The sequence below is a fragment of the Sabethes cyaneus genome, chromosome 2 (genome assembly GCF_943734655.1).
Source record: "Sabethes cyaneus chromosome 2, idSabCyanKW18_F2, whole genome shotgun sequence".
Taxonomy (NCBI): Eukaryota; Metazoa; Arthropoda; class Insecta; order Diptera; family Culicidae; genus Sabethes; species Sabethes cyaneus.
The window spans coordinates 117,692,971-117,709,496 of NC_071354.1; the positions used below are offsets into that span (position 1 = coordinate 117,692,971).

At 35.1% G+C, this 16,526-nt stretch overlaps 1 protein-coding gene across 1 annotated transcript in view; it reads right to left on the bottom strand.

Annotated features, from left to right (window-relative positions):
* Positions 1 to 416: 416 nt before the first annotated feature.
* Positions 417 to 16,526, bottom strand: part of LOC128735916 (uncharacterized) — a 41,137-nt gene continuing 25,027 nt past the window's right edge. Inside the window, exon 3 of the mRNA XM_053830395.1 lies at positions 417 to 596. Coding sequence (XP_053686370.1) covers positions 417 to 596 — 180 coding nt within the window. The remainder of the gene's footprint in view (positions 597 to 16,526) is intronic.

The window sequence follows — 16,526 nt, forward strand, 5'->3', positions numbered from 1 at the left end:
TGCCTCGCTGATCTGAGGGACAGCAAACTGTTACTCTGCCACTTTGTTCTAGACCGTGGAAGAGTTCGGCAGTGTTTAAAGTTTTCTTGCTTCGCGCCGCGTAGTGATCCAAAGGTATCACATGTAAGGGTAAATAGTTTAGTTAGTGATTCTCAATATAGTTTTTCTTTTAGATAGATTAGCTCGTTAATTCGTCTGGTGGCAGCAGTTTAGTGCAGATTTTTTCAAGTCGGAATATCGGGTAATCCGAATTCCTGTAAAAGGTATAGTTTAGCGTTAAATAGGAAGAGTGCAAGTGCGTGAGGTTAATTCCGACATTACGATGTTGACCGTATCTTTTGTGCAGGTAGAAAGTGCTACAGACGCCATCGATCCGAGCTCCATCGACCGTTCCCGTTCAGCTGTAAGCCACGCCGTTATACCACGTCTAGTGTCAGAGTTTCCTGGTCATCCGTCAACCACGACCAGAAGAACGCCGTTCGCCAAAAACCACGCGCGTTACCTGGAAGCCGCGCTCGGGTCAGCACGTTCCCGCCTTCGCGGGACACCGAGCGTTCCACGCGGATCGCAGCATTCACAGGAGGTATCACGTAAAACTATCGTAGTGAGTACGATTTAATTCTTTTTGTTATACGCATGTACAAAATTTCCCCCTCCGCATATATTCGCCCGGCGTCGCTAAGAGCGGCCGGTTCAGTGCACTGACCGTCTCGGAAAATCCCTGCTAAATCATAAAGTGAGAGACGAGAGTTCGAGACCACCACCCCCAGTGACAAACGTACTTTTTATGCCAAAATCCTAGGTCAGCGATGCTGTCGCTGAGTAACCATTGCCTCACGCACTCAATCCCACGCAAAAAACGAGCTGTAACTCGAGATAGGCCCTAAACAAACGCTTAGCGTAGTGAGCGGATAGCCACGAGAGAAAAAGCACCGGTACCAAAGTGAACCATACTTTCACTAGAGTTGTCAGTAGGTAGGCCTGGGTTCGAGACCCGTCGAAATGATATGTTACGAATTGTTTTTTTGCGCAATGAATAAAACCTGTAAATGAAACGGAAGTATTAAAAAGTCTATTAGGAAGCTATTTTTGAGTTTTTACTAAGTTAAATGATTTTGCCCTTCGGTTACCGTTTGCAGATTATATTTTTTTTGGTTGTTGTTGCGAGCTGGGCTGACTTGGAGTCTTCAGCCTACAGTGTCGCGTTTTCTGAAGCGTTCGATGAGTAAGTGGACAGGGAACAGGCCCTGTGATGATAATTGGCAAGTAAGTTTACTTAGCCCCCCTGATAGTTTTTTTTGAGTAACGGTCGGCTGACGCCGCCGAGTTTTTTAAGAGTCTTTGGTGGATTGCTGAGGTAGTTTCCGGTACAGTTGAACCGTCTTCGAACCGAAAGTCAGAAACAAACTGAACCCGCCCGTAGGAGTGGTCTTATTTAGCTGGGCAAACCCAACAAGGTGGATGGTCTCTTTCGGGAGTGGCGCTTAAGCCATCCGCTCACTTTTGCATGACGTTCCGGTTCCAACTGCCCCGGGTTGCAGGGGATAAGTCAAAATTTAAATTTTAGCAGACGATAGAGCATTCAGTTTCAAAAAACTCTTCCAAAGGTTCGATAAACGTAAAACCAAGTTTTTCTAGTCAAAACTCTAGTGCGCACGTTTTCTTTGGTTTTGGGCTATTGTGCGCGCGAGTGTTACGAAAGTTGGCGCGAGTGTTGACGGTTAATATCTTTTGACCGGTAAAACCAATTCTTATGAAATTTTACGTATATATTCGTAGTGTCAAAACCTCTCGTTTGATATTAAAATAATAGAAATTCGGTAAATTACCTTGGTTAAAATCATTATAAATTATGGTTAATTTTGGTGTGGTGTATACGGTTGCTCCTAACGTTCAAATTAAACGTCCACTTAAAAAACAATTCTATAGTGATCTATCCGAATATATTACCTTTCAAATGAAACTAATAGCGCATAAATCGGTTTGGCCATCTCTGAGAAACAGGCGATCATTTGGACTAATCATTTGTCTAAACTGGTTTTTTGAGCGTAGCTTTTAAACTGCATATTTGTTTTCAATGAAAGTTGGTAAAAAGTTTAGCGATAGCAAGAAAATGAGCATTAAATTATTTTCATACTTGGGTAGCTTTATCTGCACCGGAAGTGCCATTTCCGACATTGCACTCCTAGCTTAATCTTAAGCTATCAGTGCATTTTCTTTTTCTTTCAATTTTTCATGGAAAATGCCCACCAAAGTTACCGAAACTATTATTCTCCTAGAGTATTAAATGAGCATTAAATTATTTTCATGCTTGGGTAGCTCTATCTGCACCGGAAGTGCCATTTCCGACATTGCACTGCTAGCTTAATCTTAAGCTAGCACTGAATTGTCTTTTTCTTTCAATTTTTCATGGAAAACGCCCACCAAAGTTACCGAAACTATGTTTTTCCTAGAGCATTAAATTATTTCATACTTGGGTAGCTTTTAAATTCGCCGTTTGGAGCATTAATTGAGCATCAATTAACTGAATGGTTCAGCTATTGTTCTGCTAACTTTGTACTGCCAGTTTAAGGGACATATAAGTGAGCGAACTTGAGTACATACAGTAACCCTGTGTTGAACAGAAAAATAAATAGTAAAGATAAAATATTTCAGTCCAGTAGTATTTTTCCTGTATTTATTAAGTAAAAGTTTACAAAAATAATAATTAATACCTTATTTAGGCTTTTTATGATGAACAATAATTTTACGTGATAATATTTTTTTCGTCTAATTTGTGACTTTTCCATATATAAGAAGCGTAATTTGCAAAAAAATCTGTACACTAAAAAAAATCAGCACGTCAAGTTTACGTATAAACATAGGTAGTTCTCATCCATCACACTTTTCATGTAACATTCACGTGAATTGTTGGTAACTCGCACTCATACTAACCAGTTTTCGTGCGATCCTGGTAAGTTGTATCAATTTTCCCTTTAACTAGTACATGAAGCTCACGTAAGTTGCTGTATAGAAGTTTACATGATTTTTCACGTGGATGTGACGTGTCGATTTTTTTGAGTGTACGTGATGGAGTAACACGGAAATCAGTTTTGGATTCAGCACCCCAAAAAACATCTAATTCACCTAAAATATCTCATACATCTGAAAGAAATTTTTTTTGCAGACCTGTGTTATTGATGTGGCAGTTGAAAACCGTAATAATCGACGTACGACATTCAGTTTTATTCTTGTTCTATGTGTCGCAGCTACGTTGCAAGTAGTGCACTGTATAGCGCAACACTATCCGATAAAACCGATTGTCAAACGTCGATTATTACGGCTTTCAACTGCAATATCAATACTGTTTCCCTCATTCTAAATACAGTTTTTAAATATTTACATGCAATTAGCAAATTATTCAATTGAATTAGGAATTATGCTTACGATACTTCGACATACGTGATAAAATGTCATGAATTTGTAGCTAACAATTAGGTAAACATAGCAGATGTTACTAAACAGAGTTAATTTGTTTGATACGGCCATTTCAACTAAACTATAGGGGTGGAATATATCAACGTGTTTCATTTACCCTCGATCGGCAAATTGCTGGGGGAGTTTAACCCCTGTCTATAATTTATATAACTGTAATCATGCAATTGCGGATGTGATAAACGCTAATCCAGGGGTGTTGATTTGAAAATCTGCTTTATAAGAGTAACAAGGCTACACCAACAATAAAATAATATAATACACACTCATATCTAAAACTGGTGAGTGATATATATATATATATATATATATATATATATATATATATATATATATATATATATATATATATATATATATATATATATATATATATATATATATATATATATATCACATCATATATATATATATATATATATATATATATATATATATATATATATATATATATATATATATATATATATATATATATATATATATATATATATATATATATATATATATATATATATATATATATATCAAAATAGCACTATGTCAGAAAACCCGGGGGCTCACCCCTCAAATGATAGCTTAGGGTGTCACAACAAAAGTTTCATATGACGTCAACATTGGTGGCCGCGATTTAGGGGTCGCACATTTGAGTTTTCTGAAAAAATGTGGCATTTTTCAGGGGTAAATTCAGAAAAATATTTTTAGAAATGTTAAAGTAGGTGGAAAAAGATACTTAACTATTTTTTCACAATCATTGGGATCTGATACATTCATAAAAAAGTTATGGTGGCATGTCTGGAGTCATATTTGGTTACAAAAATTTATTGAATTTGGCAAAAATTTAAAATTTTCGAAATTTCATTTAAATAAACGTCAAAACAGGGTATCGAACAGTATCTCAGAGTAACGTACATATACTGTATAGATAGGAAATTTTATGACGAACAACTTTGCCGAAGAAAGCATGGATGTATGTTCAAATCTCGCTGTGGTATTCACATTTTTCTGAAGGCTGGACCAAACATATTTTCGCAATTTTCAAATTTTAGTTGTTCTTCGTGAAAAAGGTAAATGAAAAAGGGAAATGAGGGAAATGAAAACTTGAAGTATTTATTCTAAACGTTACCTACGTGTTTGATAGGAAGAAATATGCACCTTACGCAGAATTTAGCAGCATTTAGGCTCGAGAATCACTTTAAAAAGGGCGTATATAGTTTAATAGGTAGGGGAATTGTGTATAACGTGCCCCCCCTGGGCAATGTGCCCCCCCCCTTCGTTTTTCGCTAAACAAGTGAAATCAAAATGCAAAACCACCCAGAAACCATAGTCTTTGGTGGAACTAGCCTACTATGCAAGTATGACAGTTGTCACATGCTGTAAAAACAAAACAAAAATAAATTTGTTTTTGAGCAGCTTCCGATGTAACTTTTGGCGTCATTTCCATAAGCTATTTTCTTGTCAAAATCTGTAAATAACCGGTTGTTGCGATTCGATTGCGTAAAGTGAACTTCAAAAAGACATCCCTGCCAAAAATAACTGTATGAAACGCTTGATTTGCTTTAGCATTCAATATTTTTGTACTACCCGTAGATGGTAGAATCAGGAAGGTGTATTCAGACATACGGCCGCATTTAGAAGCTAATTTATTATTTTGAACACTGTGTTGTCAAGCACATAAGAAGTTGTTCTTCAAATTCAAATTACATATATGTATATAACGAGAAATATAAGAATAATAATAAGAAATATAATAATAATAATCTTAGGCTACAAAATATTCATAAAAGTCGGTGTTCTACAAAATCCTTTGATATTGCACCATTTCAGAAACAGTCTCAAAATGCACCAAATCACCACTATTTTTCTAAAAAAAATTCGAAGTTACCATTTCCTGTATACCGTGAACGTACCATATTCTGCGCAGTTAAGACATTTTTATGATTCTTCCGCTATTCTAAGTATCCTAGATTTAAATTAACAACGTGGATAGCAGCAACGTGTAGTGCTACGGTCTATAATGTCTGGTAAAAAATATGGGAATTATAAGTCGACCAACAATTGAGTATTTTTCTCGTTTTGTAAACTTATCCACGGTGCCTAACTCTGCCTAACTGGTGCCTAACTTTCTTGCCCATGTTCCTAATTCTGCGCATATTTGCTCCTAATTCTGCGCACCCAAAAAGTGAAAATAAATACTCCTGCCATACTGTTTATTTCTTTATACGCTGTAATCACACCAAAAAATCCGGCATTAGCTATTACCATAAATAAATCCATGATCCGGCCTTCTTGTGCTGTCCGGGTGGCAAAGGAATATTGTTGTCATTTTGATTGCCTCATTTTAATATTTTATTCTCGATAACGTGAAGGGCGAATTGATTCGGGTTTTCTGCACACTGAACATTACACTGTAGACTAATTTAGACTAAAAAACCACTTCCCCACTCTCTGACAGCCCCATGAGGTTAGACATTAACCAAAAAATAGAACACATGGTTTCATGAATTTACCACCTGGCTACATTGTTATATTATAAATATCTTAAGTAGATAAACCGTCCTGCTCAAACCGTTGTAGGGATATGAGGTGGGACCATCATCATCATTTAAAAAAAACAAAAAAAAAAAATTGGCGCTCGTAGGTTCGGACCCCGAGACACAGCACAGGATGCCAATCAATGCAAGTTAAAGATTCTACTTGAATTTTCATGCCTCTATACCTCAGCCATTTGGTCGAGGTTGCGTATTCTTTCGCGATTTCTTCGTAGGATACATTACTGCGCAGAATTTGAAACATGAATAAAAAATCTGTGCCTAAATCTGCGCATTATTGCATCGCATTTTTCTAAGGAAAGCAATGCATGCAATCACTCTTTTTGTCTAAAACATGACTAAAACTAATTATTCTTTCTAATTATGCTGGGTAACTTGATCATTGCAAAGAATTTCGAACATAAATTTGTTAATTTTCTAGAAGGACAATCTGCGTTGGTGCTAACGACGATGTTTTCTGCCATATAAAATACTTTCAGTTTCACGTTAAATTATTTCGCTCTCAAATATTATGACCCGTTAGTGAATAATGGCGTAATATTCAACAGACGATACCCGCCCAGCTAGCTTCGAGGTACGATGCTGGTCTAACAACCCAGTCATCGTATGTTCGAATCTCGGCTAGGCGGTGCTTGCTAGTTAGAGTCAGTAGGATTGTTGCACTGGCCCCGTAATTTTCCTGTACTCTAACAGCCGGCTGCGAAGTCTGTCGATAAAGAAGGGTAATGTCTAAAGACGGTATAAACCCATGGCTTTGCTTTGAATATTCAACAGACATTTATAAAAAAATAACACAATGATCATAGTTGTTGAATGTTGTTGAATGTTGAAAAATACTCATATAAAGAAAAATGCGCAGAAATAGGAGCTGCGCAGAATTACGGGCGGTCACGGTATCTTAATTTTACATTTTTTCCTGACTTTAGAACATTGTGAATTTTTTTTCAGTGTTTATTTTTTCATGTTTAAAACTCAATTTTCAAAAACTCACGCTTAGGCTTCATTATGGAACAAACCTAGTTTCAGGAGATACAATTACTCAAACATAGTACCTATTAAAATAAATACGCCCTTTTTAAAAGTGATTCTTGAGCCTAAATGGTGCCTAGTTCTTTGGAAGGTGCATGCTTCGTCTTATCAAAAACGTAAGTGACGTTTAGAGTAAATAGTTCAAGTGTTTTCATTTACCTCTTTCACATGAAACTGCTAAAATTTGAAAATTACAGAAATGTGTTTTGTTCCGCCTTCAGAAAACGGTAAATATCTCAGCGAGATTTGAAGATACGTCCTTACTTTCTTCGGCAAAGTTGTTCGTCATAAAATTTCCCATCTATACAGTATAGATACCTTGCTCTGAGACACTGTTTGATATCCTGTTTTCTAAAAATAAAATAAAAAAATAAAAAATAAGAAAGCTTATCCAATTTAATTCTACTATGTGTATTTTATTCAATGACACGTATCTGTCATTGAATAAAATACACATAGTAGAATTAAATTGGATAACTTTTCTTATTTTTTATTTTTAGGTTTCGTATTCTACTAAGACGCTCCAAAAACTTCAGTCTACCCTGTTTTGACATTTATTTAAATGAAATTTCAAAAATTTTAAATTTTTCCCGAATTCAATAAATATTTGTAACCAAATATGACTCCAGATGCCAATAATAGTGAAAAAAATAATTATGTACCTTGTTTCATCTATTATAACATTTCTAAAAATATTTTTTTGAATTTACTCCTGAAAAATGCCATTTGTTGATAAAACTCAAATGTGCGACCCCTAAATCGCGGCAACCAAAGTTGACGTCATATAAAAGTTTTATTGTGACACCCTAAGCTATCATTTGAGGGGTGAGCCCCCGGGTTTTCTGACATAGTGCTATTTTGGGACACTCTAAAAAACATATATCTATACCTATAAATAAGGATTTCTGTCTGTCTGTCTGTCTGTCCGTATGTTCCTTATAGAATCGAAAACTACTGAACCAATCGGCATGAAAATATGCATGTAGAGGATTTTTGGGGCCAGGAAAGGTTTTAGTGATGGTTAGAAACCCCTCCCCCCATTAAGAGGGGGGGCTCCCATACAAATGAAACACAAATTTCTGCATATTTCGACAACTAATCAAGCAAAAAGAACAAAATTTGGCATGTGGGTGTTTTCGGTGACAAGAATTTATTCTATGGTAAATTGAGACCCCTCCCCTCTTTATAAGGGGAATTATAACTCCTCTCCTCTTTAAGAGGGGGGGCTTCCACACAAATTTCCTCATAACACGAGAACTAATCAAGCAAATGGAACCAAATTTGGCATGTGAAGGTTTTCGAGGGCAAGAATATTTTCTATAGTAAATTAGGACCCCTCCCCACTTTAAGAGGGGGGGCTCCTGTACCAAAGAAACACAATTTTCCTCATAACTCGAGAAGTAATTAAGCAAATGGAACCAAATTTGGCATGTGGGTGTTTTTGGAGACAAAATTTTTTTCTATGATGAATTGGGACCCCTCCCCACTTTAGGAAGGGGGGCTCCTATACAAATGAAATGCAAATTTCCTCATAACTCGAGAATTAATCAAGCAAATGGAACCAAATTTGGCATGTGAAAGTTTTCGAGGGCATGAATATTTTCTATTGTGAATTAGGACCCCTCCCCACTTTAAGAGGGGGGGCTCCTATAGAAACGAAATACAAATTTCCTCATAACTCGAGAACTAATCAAGCAAATGGAACCAAATTTGACACGTGGGTGTTTTTGGAGACAAAAATTTTTTCTATGATGAACTGGGACCTCTCCCCACTTTAGGAGAGGGGGCTCCAATACAAATGAAATACAAATTTCCTCATAACTCGAGAACTAATCAAGCAAATGGAACCAAATTTGGCATGTGAAAGTTTTCGAGGGCAAGAATATTTTCTATGGTGAATTCGGACCCCTCCCAACTTTAAGAGGGGGGCTCCTATAAAAACGAAATACAAATTTTCTCATAACTCGAGAACTAATCAAGCAAATAGAACCAAATTTGGCATGTGGGTGTTTTTGGAGACAAAATTTTTTTCTATGATGAATTGAGACCCCTACCCACTTTAGGAGGGGGGCTCCTATACAAATGGAATTCAAATTTCCTCATAACTCGAGAACTAATCAAGCAAATAGAACCAAATTTGGCATGTGAAAGTTTTCGAGGGCAAAAATATTTTCTATGGTGAATTAGGACCCCTCCCAACTTTAAGAGGGGGTGCTTCTACACAAATGAAATACAAATTTCCTCATAATTCGAGAACTAATCAAGCAAATGGAACCATATTTGGCACGTGGGTGTTTTTGGAGGCAACCATTTTTTCTATGATGAATTAGGAACCCTTACCTTTTTAAGAGGGGGGGCTCTCATACAAACGAAATACAAATTTCCTCATAACTCTAGAACTAATCAAGCAAATGGAACCAAATTTATCATGTGGGTGTTTTTGTAGGCAAGAATATTTTCTATGGTATATTTTCTATGGATTTCCCCACTTTAAGAGGGATATACAAATGAAAAACAAATTTCCTCATAACTCGAGAACTAATCAAGCAAATGGAACCAAATTGGACATGTAAGTGGTTTTGGACGCAAGATTTTTTTCTATGGTGAATTGAGACCCCTCTCTTCTTTAGAAAGCGAGTTATGGCCCATCTCCCCTTTAAGAGGGTTGGCTTCCATACAAATGAAATGCAAATTTCCTCTTATCTCGAGAACTAATCAAGCAAATGGAGCCAAATTTGGCATGTGGGAGTTTTAGATGGCAGAATTTTTTCTATGGTGAATTACGACCCCTTCCCCTTTTAAGAGGGGAGCTCCCATACAAATGAAATACAAATTTCCTTATAACTTGAATTTCCTTATAACTTGAGAACTAATCAAGCAAATGGAACCAAATTTGGCATGTGGGAGATTTTGGAGTCTTGAATTTATTTTACGATAGTTAGAGACCTCTCACCCCTGTGGTAGGGGGATATGGACTCTCATACAAATGAAACAGAAATTTTTGCGAAACTCAAAAACTAATCCAACTCGAGAAATTCGAGACTCTTCCATAAAACATTAATCAATAACAAGACCACAAAAACTATCTATAGTAACACTAGATCATTCAGGACGAGACGGTCGCGAGTGTTGCCGGTGACCCGCCGTCGGAAGCGCCGCCCACTGGAGGGCTCGCAAAACTCGAGATTGCGACAAAGATCATCCGAGATTCATGATTTATGTACAACACAGGTTAATTTGTGGCAATGCGAAGTTTGTCGGGTCAGCTAGTATGTATATATATATATATATATATATATATATATATATATATATACTAGAGGACCGGGCGCGCGTTGCTACGCCATTCTAAAAAGGGGGTACATGCATAATCCTGAAGATTTGATTAATTGTAATCTTGCAACCATATATATATATATATATGACACATTCCGCGGGCCGGTATACCAACCAGACATTTTATAAAAGTTGCTTTTAGCATTGTTGAATATTTTTTCATGATTGGGCAATGTTTGAACCTTTCTGCCTTAATTGGTATTCTAGCATTTTCGGAAGTTATATAAAACGTGTATCGAAAATAAATGAAATTTACAAGAAATAAATGATTTTTTGTGATATTTTTAAAAATACTGCTACAGTGCGCTAAAACATTTCATAATATCATTTGTTTTCGACCAATTTACAAAGGAATATATGCTGAATCCATTCCAAAAATAGTTTGGATGTAATTTTGCAGTTATTTTGTATTTCAAGTGGATGAAATGGGGCCATTTTTTTGAGTTGTAACGTCACGAAAAAGGTGTACTTTTTCGCTTTCGCAGAAAAGTACAAATTCGAACAATCTAATAATCCGTATTCTCTTTGTACTTAAAAATACCTTTAAAACGGTGCCTAAAGAATGATGATAAGTTAAGTAGAACCTAAGTTACAACTGATTGAAGCTCGCGTTGTAACGTCACGGCGGGCAGCCGGACGGATTCAAAACAAGTGAGACATAAGTAATAGCATCGAAACCTTAAGACATAGCATTATAGTTGCTTCAAGAAAGATTCTTCATTTAAAAAGCACTTTCTAGTGGTGAAAAAATATTCGGACATTAGGGTGTCCTCAAGCAGATACAAAAAATATTTTCTCTATTTTAATTCAGAAATGATTGCTGTCTACAGAAAGTTTGTAGAAAAATTAATTTCAAGAAACTTCGTTGAATACTGAAGATTTATATTTCTTACATGAAAAAAGTTATAGAGCAAAACTCTTAGGGACACCCTTAAAAAGAATTTTTTTTCGATCTAGTTCACCAATAACGCTTCGTACGCCTTTTAGATATTCTAAGAAATTGGTAATCGAGTTAAATTGCACATTTTCGTCGAAGAAAGTAGAAATCTATCTTTTTTCCTTAAGGAGCTATCCCTTGTTTCTTTTATTTATACATGTTCACCTACGGTTGCCTTCATAATATTTTTTTTAGATTTTCCACAGTCTTCTACCCTAAGTTGTACATGGTGGAATACAGCATAAATTAACTCAAAAAAAAAACAAGTGAGATTAGCTGCTCATAGCTGCTCTCCCTCTTAAAGAGTACATATAAAAATAAAAAAGCCAGTGATAGTTTCTAAAGGGAAAAAGATAGTGCTCTACTATTTTCGACAAAAATGTGCAATTTAATTAGATTACCAATTTCTTAGAACATTTGTAAGCCATACGAAGGGTTATTAAAGAGCTAGACCGAAAAAAAATTTTTAAGGGTGTCCCTAAGAGTTTGGCTCTATAACTTTTTTTATGTAAGAAATATAAATCTTAAGTATCCAACAAAGTTTCTTAAAATTAGTTTTTCTACAAATTTTCTGTAGACAGCAACCATTTCTGACTTAAAATAGAGAAAATATTTTTTGTATCTGCTTGAGGACACCCTAATGTCCGAATATTTTTTCACCACTAGAAAGTGATTTTTAAATGAAGAAACTTTTTTGAAGCAATTATTATGCTATGTCTTAAGGTTTCGTTGCTATTACTTATGTCTCACTTTCTTAGCATCCCTCCCACAGCGCGACGTAATTTGTGAACAACCCCACAGTTACGTAGGCGAAATAGTGAAAGACAAATTAACAACACATTTTTGGATTATCCCTTATGTACAGAGGGCGGCAACAGCGATAATTAACGAATATTAAATGAACAGATTTTTCGTGACGTTACAACGGAGCTACGACCCTCTCTGTGCAAAGCAGAGCGTTGTAACGTCACGAAAAGTAAAAGCTGTTTAAAAATTAACTTCACTAACTATCGGAATTCTGAAAACGGCAAGTTGTTCAGTATTCATCTCTTATCAAATCATAGAAGAAAATCTTTAGATAAAATTTGAAAGAGAGCAGAATTTTCATGTTTTTACCTTTGTTATACAATATAACAAAGGTTTAGGAATTGGTCGAAAAACACGAAGTCGATCTGAGGCCCGGAGGGCCGTGTCACATATACCAATCGATCAGGTTCGACGAATGAGCAATGTCTGTGTGTGTGTGTGTATGTGTGTGTATGTGTGTGCGCTTCAATTTTCAATCGCCTGTTTCTCGGAGATGACTGAACCGATTCGTCTGCTATAACTTTTATTTGAAAGGTATTTTTACCTAGTATATCACTATTAAATGGTTTCGTGGTCTGACTTTTAGTTTAAAAGTTATAAGCAAAAATGTGAAAATTACGTGACACGATTTTCTCCGGAACCACATAACCGATTTCATCGATCTTAGTACCAAATAAAAGCTCTTACTATTGCTAAACTTCACGCCAATTTTTATTGAAAACAAACAAGTGGTTTAAAAGTTATGCTTAAAAAACCAGTTTTGACAAGGTTCAAATGATCGCCTGTTTCTCAGAGATGGCCAAACCGATTTACGTGCTATTAGTTTCATTTGGCAGGTAATATAGCCGGATAGATCACTATTGAATGGTTTTTTGATTGGATGTTCAATTTGAAAGTTATGAGTAATTCAATACACCACACCAAAATTAATAATAATTTATAATGATTTTAACCAAGAAAAATAACCTAATTTCAATTATTTTCATATCAAACGAGAGGTTTTCACACTACGAATATATATGCAAAATTTCATAAAAATTGGTTTTACCGGTCAAAAGATATTAACCCTCGAACACTCGCGCCAACTTTTATAACACAGTTACTCGCGCGCACAATAGCCCAAAACCAAAGAAAACGTGCGCACTAGAGTTTTGACTAGGAAAACTTGGTTTTAAGTTTATCGAACCTTTGGAAGAGTTTCTTGAAATTGAAAGCTCTATCGTTTGGTAGAATTTGAATTTTGATTAATCCCCCTAAAAGTGAATTAAAAAAATTATTTTCCTTTAGTTTCAATATAACACATTGATGTGTTCTGCAAAGTTTTAGAGCATATTATTACAAGAAATTTTGCTGAAGACAGTAACCTTCTATCTCTTCAACGAAGGGATCTTATTTATTGTATATGAATTTGAAAAATCAGTTTTTCTATTTTAGCTCTTTTTTTAATTGTTGTATGACTTTTTCATGTATTACAAAGTTGTATAAATAATAAAAATACACAACTTTGCTGAACATAGTATACCTCTATGTTTCCTTGTTTACGAACTGTAGAACTTTGATTATAAAAAATACCCTGATTTTGACCCCGAATCACTCGACTACTAACAGACGGATACATTTTAAACATTTTACATTTGCTGGTAGTTTTGCTGCACACAGACACCATTGTTCCATATGAAGAAACGAAAGAAAATTCCAGTTGGGGCCAACTGCGGTACACCTCACATGCTACTTGCTTTGTTTCTGTGATGTCGGTTTATGCTAATCTATTTTCCTAACAATTTAGAGTAATAATGCATTGAATAATTCTAACATTTTGCTCATAACAAGTTTATTGAAGAATATACGTTAGTATATACGTAATATACGATTTGTAACTATATAACAATATGGCATTCAAAAACCTACATATGGTGTACAAAATACAACAACGTGAGTAACCGAAGGTTCATAAAAATTGATGAAATTTATTCAAGAAAACTTTATTGTTGTGAATCAAATAGAATGGCGTTACAGGAAATTATGCATAGTTCAAAAACCTATTAACTAGACCTTTACTACGCAATGTATATGTTAAAGAATAATATTTCATCTTACAACTTACTTTTACTTGCACTTACCCTCATTAGTAACAACTTACTCAGCAATTTCATGAGAAAAGAAACTATCAAAATTTATAAGTGCTTCTATTTGTTTCAAATTTGGTAAACTTTTTCAATTTCCAAAAATTTCATGTAAACCAAACGTTTACATGAAATTTTTGTTTACGTCAGTCACGGTCAGGGTGCGCAGGGTCGTTGCAATGTGCAGCGTAGCCAGGCGCTACCCAAGCACCAAGGATGAACACAACGGCGGCGTATACACGGGACGGTCTGTACGCCGGTAGTGGGCGCGCGTTCCGCAAACGCAAACCTCTAAAGTTTCAAGACTTAGAGAAACGTCGATTTCTATCTCAAATCGCAAGTAAGACGGTATAACAAAGGTTCCTTTCACCACTAGGTGGATTAAGTCAGGTTTTAACAGAAGAACCAAAAGACGTATTTCTGGCTCGTTGTAACGTCACGCTACATATTTGCTTTCCAAAACAATCTGGGCAAAGCAAATGCTATTAATTTGTTCACTTTTAATAGGAAATTTTATGCTCTTTCCAAATATATAATAATATTTGGGGGTTTCTCAACGATTTTCCCAGCTAAAACATAAATACTGTGCAAAGAAAAGTCAAAACGTTGTAACGTCACGGCGGAATGTGTCATATATATATATATATATATATATATATATATATATATATATTATATATATATATATATATATATATATAGATATATATATATATATAGATATATATATATATATATAGATATATATATATATATATAGATATATATATATATATATATATATATATATATATATATATATATATATATATATATATATGGGTCATTCCACGGGAAATTCACAGTCAAAATTTTTTTTCTCTTCGGAATATTTTTTTTACGTTCTTTGTTAAAAAAATCGACACGTATTTTTGTATTTCGATGTTACTGTTGGAATTCGCAAGATATGATTTTTTAAAGTATTGTAATCCGAAAAAATCACTATTTTTGAAATACTGATTATAAACACAGTTTGTAATATCAAAAAATGACTTTCTACCAGATGTGTTTACTATTCCACAAGCTTTCAAAATTGGTATACCATTCCTCCTCTCGATAGTTTTTCAATAGTTAAATAGTGTATTTTTATAAACAATTGCAATTTTTTCAAAGTTGGAACTTTTTTTTCTTGATTTTTTTTACTTTAAAATATTTGTTAATCTTTCTCGAAGAAGCATGCAAAATTTGGAAATGGAGAAATGAAAACTCTAGAAGTTATGAATTTTTATAACGAAGCGCGCACGTTAATGCAAACGAGCGGACGAACACGCGTGCTTCAACGACACGTTACACTTAATAGCATCAAAGGCGGCATCGTTATGAAGCTGCCCGTGGGTTAGAACATCGATTGAGCATCACCGCTCGCTTCACATTAACACACGCGCTGAGACATAAAAACTCATAACTTCCAGAGTTTTCATTTCTCCATTTCCAAATTTGGCACACTTCTTCGAGAAAGGTGAACAAATATTTTAAAATAAAAAAAAAATCGAGAAAAAAAAGCTCCAACTTTGAAAAAATTGCTTTTTTATAAAAATTCACTATTTAACTATTGGAAAACAATCGAGAGGAGGAATGGTATACCAATTTTGAAAGCTTGTGGAATAGTAAACACATCTGGTAGAAAGTCATTTTTTGATATTACAAACTGTGTTTATAATCAGTATTTCTGAGATATGGTATACCAATTTTGAAAGCTTGTGGAGAGTGATTGATCGGAATTATGAACATAATTTTTTTCTGCTTCTAATTCCTATCACTATATCAAAGTTATAAACTGGCAAAATTCAAGCTAACAAAGTTAGTATTTGGATTTTAGGATTAATTGCAACATGATAACATGGTAGGATTATCGAAATTTTTTGACATAGGACTACGTCTTACGGCAGGGTGTCAACCAAAATTTGGAGTCAAGCCACCCTCACGAAAGAATGAAAGATTTTGAACGCTAATAGCTTTTCCAATTTAAAACGGATTTTGATCATAAACGATGCAGCAATTGTATGGCTTTCTTGAAAAGATTGTATGCCAATCGCTAAATAGTGAAAATTAACTAAAGATTTCAAGCTAAAAATTTTCCATACATTTTCCGTATGATAGTCTTGCTTCCCAGGCACGGACGACCATTACACACCAAGCTTGTGGCTGCTGCTGATTAGCATAAGCAAGCATAAGCATAAGCATAGGATTCCGCCCGTGTGCTGCTACTCCGTTATTGACCAGGACCAA